The sequence below is a fragment of the Lucilia cuprina genome, chromosome 4 (genome assembly GCF_022045245.1).
Source record: "Lucilia cuprina isolate Lc7/37 chromosome 4, ASM2204524v1, whole genome shotgun sequence".
Lineage (NCBI taxonomy): Eukaryota > Metazoa > Arthropoda > Insecta > Diptera > Calliphoridae > Lucilia > Lucilia cuprina.
The window spans coordinates 59,701,715-59,710,696 of record NC_060952.1 but is presented as its reverse complement, the minus strand read 5'-3'; the positions used below and the strand labels follow the sequence as shown (position 1 = coordinate 59,710,696).

Genomic DNA, 8,982 nt, shown 5'->3' with positions numbered 1-8,982 from the left:
TAAATTAAAAATTCAAATTATAAAAATGTTAATATTTTTATACCCTACACCACTTTAGTGGGGAGGGTATATTGGGTTTGTGCTGATGTTTGTAACATAGAAAAAAAAATCGTCCAATACCCACCTTAAAGTATACCAATCGGCTTAGAATCATTTTCTGAGTCGATTAAGCTATGTCCGTGCGTCTGGCTGGCCGGCTGGCTGGCTGTCCATGTAAACCTTGTGCGCAAGGTACAGGCCGCAATTTTGAAGATAATTAGATGAAATTTGGCACACATGCTTCCAAGGACGAAGCCTATTGAAAATAGTTAAAATCGGTCCATTATTTCGACTAGCCCCCATACAACCGAACCCCCCAAATAGGGCCTTTTGGCTTATAATTAATTTAAATGATCTATTATGTTAACAAAAGTCGACAAAACTTAGTTTTATAGAACTTTAAATGACAATACCAATTTTTGTAATGATCGGGCTTCATTTGATAATATCCCCCATACAAACTCCCCTTCAGAAAATGACTTAAAGGTCAAAATTCACTTACAAACACTAATAACACTTTTAAATTCTACATAAATATTATTGAAGAAGACTTAACTCCCCCTACCAACATTTTCAAGGATAGAACCATATTTTGCCCTACTCCCCTTTGAGCCCTCTTGTAAAAAATTCTTTTTTTGCCAAAATAAAAATACTATAAATAATCCCCATTTTTAACATACATACTGACAGGTGTAGGGTATCATATGGTCGGCTACGCCCGACTATACATTCATACTTGTTTAAGATTATATATAGCATTACTGGATTTCTGTATTGTTTACGTTTTTGTTTTACTTCTTGCTTTGTTTGTTTTTTAGTTCAAGCCCACGTACGTGAGACTTTTGTTTCTATGTATTAGTAACAACTTTAATTGCTTATATCTCCTAAAATTTTAAACCGATTTTACTAATATATATAATGTGCTGATTTTCTGATTTTCGGGAAGGAACCTTGTATGTGTGTTTTTCTAAAAGGGACCTTATATGGGAGCTATGATCAATTATGCACCGATCGGAAAAACATTTCACAATATTATTTCTCTGTATATGAGCAACACTTGTGCCAAACTTTATATGGATATCTTAATTTAGTAATGAGTTATGTGCGTTTAAGTAAATTAAATTACAAATATTATTTATACATATAAAAATCGTGCAAATGTTACACGAAAAATTAAATAAATTTTTGCATGATAAACTAAATTTGTAATAATTTTGTTGAATACAATACATATCTATTTATTAAATAAATGGTAAAATATAGTTTTTTGCAATTTTTTTTTATAAAAAAAGTATTAACAAAAAATTTAATTACTAAAATCCCCCATTCGTTATACGTGATCATAGTCATATGTTATTTTGCTGTATAAAAACATTATTTTGTATATTTCTAATAAAATTTTGTTGTTGCCACGTTTTGCCAAATTTATTGATAATGACCGTAAATAAATCAATTTGCAATAACTAGTATTAGATATTTTATAAACAGGCCAATTTAAAAATAACCAATCAAACAGAAACAAGCACAGTTCAACAAATTTTTAAACCAGGGACCAAAGTAAACTTTTATAAATTTTCGGAACATATTAGATTTTTGGGATATTGTCTCTTAAAAAAACTGTAAAAGTAATTACTCTTTATAACAACGAGAAGACATCTTAGTTGTTTAAATTTATCATCTTTAAGTTAAAATATATAGAAGACTAATGAAGATTTTAAAGTCTACAGATCGATCTTTCACACGACATGATTAAGGTGATTGTAATTGCCCAGTTCTACTTTCGCCTTTAATAGTAGTTCTATTCTGAATTATAAATTTCTGCTAAAAACTATATTTAGTAGTCTATAGACTAGATCCTGACATAGCCCACTAGTGTGGGCTATGAGTTGCCGATAGTGGCTTTATTTTAAAGTCGACAGATTGAACTTTCACACAACATGATTAAGGTGCCTATCCTGCAATTGCCCAGTTCTACATTCGGCTTAAACAGTAGTTCTATTTTGGATTTTCTGCTAAAAACTATATATTATTAGTCTATAGACTAGATCAAAACATAGCCCCTAGTGTGGGCTATGAGTTGCCGATCATGGCATTATTTTAAAATAGACAGATTGGACTTTCACAAGATTAAGGTGCCAGTCCTGTAATGTTACATTCGCCTTAAATAATAGTTCTATTCTGAATTATAATTTTCTCCTAAATACTTTATTTAATAGTCTATAGACATAGCCCATAGTCCATTCCATAGTCGTTTCCATAGAACAGTTGATAGACTAGTCAAATACAATATAAAAGTTCATGGATTACTATGTAATAGATCTATATATATAAAAGAAGAGTAGCATTACTGACTGACTGATTCATCATCGCACAGCCCAAACGTCTGAACCTAAAATCATGAAATTTTGAGAGTAAATGTGTTTTTGGTTATGTAGATCCACTAAGGAGGGATTTTTGGAAATTTGCACATTTACGGGTAAAACAGGTTTTCTTAATTATCTTACACAAAATTAGTGATACAAGAAAAATTCTAAATGCACCTGTATCTACTCTTAAAATGAGCAGATGGGTGTCTGGTACTTTTTTCAAATTCGTACATTTAAGGGGTAAAAATGTGTAACAAAGGTGATTTTGGTACCTTTTTTGGCCCCTTATAACTTTTGAACTAATTAACATAATACATTTTTTATAAATATTTTAGATACATCTCTAAAAATTATGAGACACCTGTTTCTTACTTTTTTAAAATTCAGTACTTTTTGGGTGTAAAAGGGAGAAAACTGTATTTATGGTACTTTTTTTTTAGCACATTAAGAAAACTTTTTCTGTTTATTGAATTACTCCTATTAAATTACGGACTAACTCTTTAATATTTATTGTAATAAAATGTTTGCTATTTCAGCAGGGAATAAAGTACCAAAAAGGGGAAAAAAGGGAAGTTTAATTTTATTCAAACTCATTAAGCCAATTTTCATAAAATTTGAAAAAATATTTTATTTACTCACACAAAATAAGCTGTTGGTATACTATTTTGGAATTCGAGTACTAAGGCCTATATAGGATCAAATTCGAGTAAATTGTTTGGTACCTTTTTGAAAGCACTATTTTCTGGAACAATTGAATGCAGATTTAAATCGTTTGAGTTTTATTTGTGATATGTAGATTTAAATACGGAACTTTTTTTAAACTTAATTCTTGAAAAAGTATATTTCAAATTGCATTCTTTATTAGTACTAAATTTTATTCCACTTTTGGTACTTTTTCTTTCTTCAAATGATACTCTTTGTATGTTCTTTAATATTAATTCAAAACACCTCATGGAATAAGATTCTTTAAGAAAGAACTTTTTAGTACTTTTTTTCTCATAAATGGTACTTTTTTATTTTTTAAATTGTTCAACCTAGGAACATTAATTTTAACATATATGGTCTTGACTGAATAATATTCTGTAAGTAGGAACTATTTGGTACTTTTTTATTCTTCAAATGCTACCTTTTAGATTCTTTATAATGGTTAACCGGAACACACGGCCCTTATTAAATGAGAATTTATTAAGAGAGATTTTTGTACTTTTCCTTTTTTCCTATGGTATTTTTGGATATTTTTTTTGCGATATTGAACAGAGATATTAAAAATAAAATTTAAAATGTATGAACCTTAGTGAATGAGTATCTACTGAAAGGGACTTTTGGTACTTTTTCATTCATTAAAATTATATTTTTTGTATTGTATATAATATTGAATATTGAACCAAAACATGATATTTTTGATTAAATGATAATCTATTAGAGATATTTTATAGTACTTTTTTTCATATAGTACTTTCGAAATTGTCCATAATGTGGAAGCTAAATGAATGAAACTAAAAATACAAGCTTCTTACTAACGTATAAAACTGATATTGAACGTATAAAACTGAAAAATTAAAAAAAATTTTTAATCAATTTTAATTTTCAATAAAAGTAAACAAAATTTTGTATGTATTTAATTTAAGTTGGGGTAGCGAAGCACCCAGGGTATGCTAGTAAAGCTATAAATACTGACAGATCAAATACTGGCGAATAATGTAATTAATACTAGTCTAGCCTACACCACCACTAAATTATTATCATGACCTTTAAATGATCTATTAAGAGCAATGTTTTTTTTTAATTTTGTTTATAAATTGTTGTGAAAGTATCTTAATTCCATGATTTATAGCTACGATTAATGATATACATAAATATATATAAACGTCGATAATAAATAAAATTATGTTAGAAAATAATATTAAAGGTCATTTAAATAAATAGTAATACATTTTTCACAAATAAATTGTAATTAATAACATTTTTTCTATTTAAAATAATTTTTCACAAATAATGTATAATTAATAACATATCTATTCTATTTAAAATGTTTTTTTTTTATAGGGTCTTGCATTTTCCCTTGAAGAACGTCAAATCTTAGGCATACAAGGCCTTTTGCCAGCCAGAGTTAAAACCGAAGATGAACAAGTTCAGCACAGTTTATTGTTGCTCGACCGTTTGGAAAATGATCTGGACAAATATATGTATTTGAATAACTTGGCCGAACGTAATGAACGTTTATTCTATAAAGTTCTATCATCTGATGTTGCTAAAATGATGCCTTTAGTCTATACGCCCACAGTAGGATTAGCCTGTCAAAAATTCAGTTTAATCTTTCAATATCCCAAGGGCATGTATATAACAATTAATGATAAAGGACATGTATATGATGTTTTAAAGGTAAGTTTTAATTTAAGAAACATTTTGTTATAGAGAATAATCAATATTGTATTATGATGATTACAGAACTGGCCCGAAACAGATGTACGTGCTATTGTTGTTACCGATGGTGAGCGTATTTTGGGTTTAGGTGATTTGGGTGCCAATGGCATGGGTATTCCTGTGGGTAAACTATCACTTTATACCGCTTTGGCGGGCATCAAACCACACCAATGTCTACCCATTACTTTGGATGTTGGCACAAACACCGAGAGTATCTTAAATGATCCTCTATATATTGGTTTGAGACAAAAGCGTGTCACCGGTCCAGAATATGATGAATTCATTGAGGAATTTATGACCTCGGCTGTACGTCGTTTTGGACAAAATTGTTTAATACAATTCGAAGATTTTGCCAATGCTAATAATGCTTTCCGTTTGTTGGAAAAGTATCGTCACGATTATTGTACTTTTAACGATGACATTCAGGGTACTGCCTCTGTAGCTGTGGGAGGTCTGTTGGCTTCACTGAAAATCAAGAACACTCAATTAAAAGAGAACAAAATTTTATTCCTCGGAGCTGGAGAGGCGGCTTTGGGTATTGCCAATTTATGTTTAATGGCTTTAATGAAAGAAGGACTTTCGGAAGCCGAAGCTAAAGAACGCATTTGGATGGTTGATAGTAAGGGCTTGATTGTTAAAAATCGTCCAGCCGGTGGTCTTAGCGAGCACAAGCTACACTTTGCCCAAGACTATGAACCAATCAATACTCTGGCTGAGGCTGTTGAGAAGCTAAAACCTTCCGTACTCATTGGTGCAGCTGCCATTGGCGGTGCATTCACCAAGGAGATACTTGAAATGATGGCCGAATTCAATGATATGCCCATAATATTTGCTCTATCTAATCCGACCAGCAAAGCCGAATGTACAGCTGAACAGGCTTACACCTACACCAAAGGCAAATGTATTTTTGCCTCCGGTTCTCCTTTTGATCCCGTGGAATATAACGGCAAAACATTCTATCCCGGTCAGGGTAATAATTCGTATATATTCCCTGGTGTTGCTTTGGGTGTTCTCTGTGCCGGTATGTTAACCATACCGGAAGAAGTGTTCCTAATGTCAGCTGAACGCTTGGCAGACCTATGCGAACCCGAAGATTTGGCCAAAGGCAGTCTATATCCACCACTAAGCAAAATTACCGAATGTTCCATTGAAATTGCTGCATATATTATGGAATACGCCTACAAAAATGGTAAGTGTAAAAAGCTTTAAATTATCTATGTATATTCACTATCTATAACATAACTTCTTCAATCTTAATTTTACAGGTTTGGCAACTGTACGTCCTGAACCAGAAAATAAACGTGACTTCATTAAATCGCATGATCTTGCTTCAATACCAAACTGCTTAGGATAACAATGAATATTTTGAGTGAATTTTGTGGAGTTCCATTGCTTCGTTTTAACGTGAGCGTGTTTTATACAGACAGACATACGGACAGACGGACATCAGAATTTCCTCAGAATTTCATAAGGGTCTTAGAAGAATATTTCTTAGTGTTACAAACGGAATGCCAAACTGATATATACCCTCTATCACCACTGATGGTGGTGGAGGGTATAAAAATTGAAGAGAAAAAAAAAATTGCGAAAGCCTTTAATATAGAATTCAAATTGGTCAAAAATATGTGACAAGAAAAATGCACGCAGTTTATATCTTCAAAGTATCGGTGAAAATGCAGACCTATATTCTTTTAAAGTTGATGCCTATAAAAAACATCATTGCGAATCATGTACATGCATCCACTATTCTAAAAAATTCAAACCAGATCTTCAAATCCTTTGTATGAGACTCATTTCCAAAATTATTTAAATCACATACAAAAAATGTATACTTATTATACATCACAAAGTAGGCCTGTAAACTGTATCTATTTGAAATTTTTGGAATTGTAAATCTACGTACATGTTGTTAATGAATGTTTTCCTTCTTGTTATCATTCTTAAATGGATTTAGACCTGACCCATATTTTAAAGAGTTTTTTATGCATTTTTTGTCACCATATTGACCAATTCAGACCCTATATTAAAGATTTTCGCAAATTTTTATTCTCTTTTATTTAATTCAGGACTGATTTTCCATACTCTTGTTATACCCTCCACCACCATCAGTGGCGATAGACGGTATATATATATTCTTGGTCCTTATGAAATTCTGAGTCGATTTAGCTATGTCCGTCTGTCTGCCTAAACACTAAGCCAAATACATCAACCAAATTCACCGAAAATATTTATTGTTATCCTAAGCAGTTTGGTATTGAAAACGGGCAAAATCGATTCCCATCGGGAAAAGTTATGAATCAAAATTTGAAACAACCTCGAAAAAATAAGCATTTTTTACACATTCTGATGTAATCTTCTCGAAAACTATGCAAGATAATTCCATAAAAATCGGCATACATTCGTTTCCACATAAGAGCTTAATCTCCGCGTAAAACCGCCAGAATCGGTCCACAATTTCATATACCTCCCATACAAAAGTACATATTCCCGGAAATTTGGTTTATTCCGAAGAAAAATTTTTTGGATGGGTCCATAATTGGTCATAGCTCCCATACAAGGTCCCTTCCCGAAAATCACTTAAACGCGCATAACTCATTACTAAATTAAGATATCGATATAAAATAATAAGTTTTGCTTTTATATACAGAAATATAACCATGAAAGCTTCTTTGGATCGGTTCATAATTGGCCATAGCTCCATACAAGGTCCCCTCTCCAAAATCACATAAACACACATAACTCATTACTAAAAAAAGGTATCGATATAAAATTTGGTACATGTATTGCTCTTGTATACAGAAATATAACCAAGGAAGTTTCTTTGGTTCATCCATATTTGGTCATAGCCCCCATACAAGGTCCCCTCCCGAAAATCACTTAAACGCGCATAACTCATTAATAAATATATCGATATAAAATTAGGTACAAGTATTGCTCTTACATACAGAAATATTACAATAAAAGTTTTTTTGGATCGGTCCATAATTTGTCATAGCTCCCATACAAGGTCCCCTCCCGAAAATCATTTTAACGCAAATAATTCATTACTAAATAAAGATATCTATATAAAATTTGGTGCAAGCATTGTTCTCACATATTGAATTATTACCACGAATTATTTCTCATTACTTAATTATTTCTCATTACTTATTAAGATATCCATATCAAATTTGGTACAAGTATCATATACACAAAAATATTACTAGGAATTTTTTTCCATCGGTCTATAACTGGTCGTAGCTCCCATACAAGGTCCCCTCCCGAAAATAACTAAAACACACATAGCTCATTACAAAATTAAGATATCCATATAAAGTTTGGCACAAGAGTTGCTCATGTACAGAGAAGTAATATTGTGAAATATTTTTCCGATCGGCCCATAATTGATCATAGCTGCCATATAAGGTCCCTTTTAGAAAAACACACATACGAGGTTTCCTTTCGAAAATCAGAAAAAACGCACATAACTCATAACCAAATATTTATATCCATACATTTAACAAAAATATTGCTCTTATATACATAAATTCACTATAAAATTGTTTTACGGCCGGTCCATTTATAGTCTTAGCTCTCATACTAGGTCCAGAAAATCTCTTAGATTCACAATATTTATTACCAAGTAGAATTCTGAAATTTTGTCTTTATGTACATAATTGGTCATAGCTCCAATACAAAGTCCTTTTACGAAAATCTCTTTAACAGACATTACTTATTACCAAATTAAGCTATTGATACATAATTTGGCAAAAACATTAGTTTTGTATACTTATATTTCTCCTATACTAGGTCCAGCCCTAAAAGCGCTTTAACCGTATTTAAAGAGCATTATCAATTTGTGTTAAAAAATTTTGTGTAGAACAAAATTTTATATGTATTTGTATTTTGAAAATCTCTAAATCTTTCACACACATACATACATGCAAATTACTAAATTTATAATGTTCAATAAATCTTGGAATTGTAACAGATTTAACTTTTGGGATTTTTCTATTAAAGATATGAGAAATCTTATTTCTACAAATATTTGATCAATTAGAATAGTAATAACATAGAAGTAGCTGGTGGAGGGTATTTAAGATTCGGCACTGCCGAATATAGCACTCTAACTTGTTTTAAATATAATGCTAAAGTTCCCATTTAAACTTTTGTC

The 8,982-nt window shown here is 31.2% G+C and overlaps 1 protein-coding gene across 1 annotated transcript; it reads left to right on the top strand.

Annotated features, from left to right (window-relative positions):
• Window positions 1–1,784: 1,784 nt before the first annotated feature.
• LOC124419227 (NADP-dependent malic enzyme-like) lies at window positions 1,785–6,183 on the top strand. The gene is made up of 4 exons (XM_046947847.1): window positions 1,785–1,799; window positions 4,452–4,787; window positions 4,854–6,018; window positions 6,095–6,183. Exons 1-4 carry the CDS (start codon window positions 1,785–1,787, stop codon window positions 6,181–6,183), a joined length of 1,605 nt encoding a protein of 534 aa, XP_046803803.1.
• The last annotated feature ends 2,799 nt before the right edge of the window (window positions 6,184–8,982 follow it).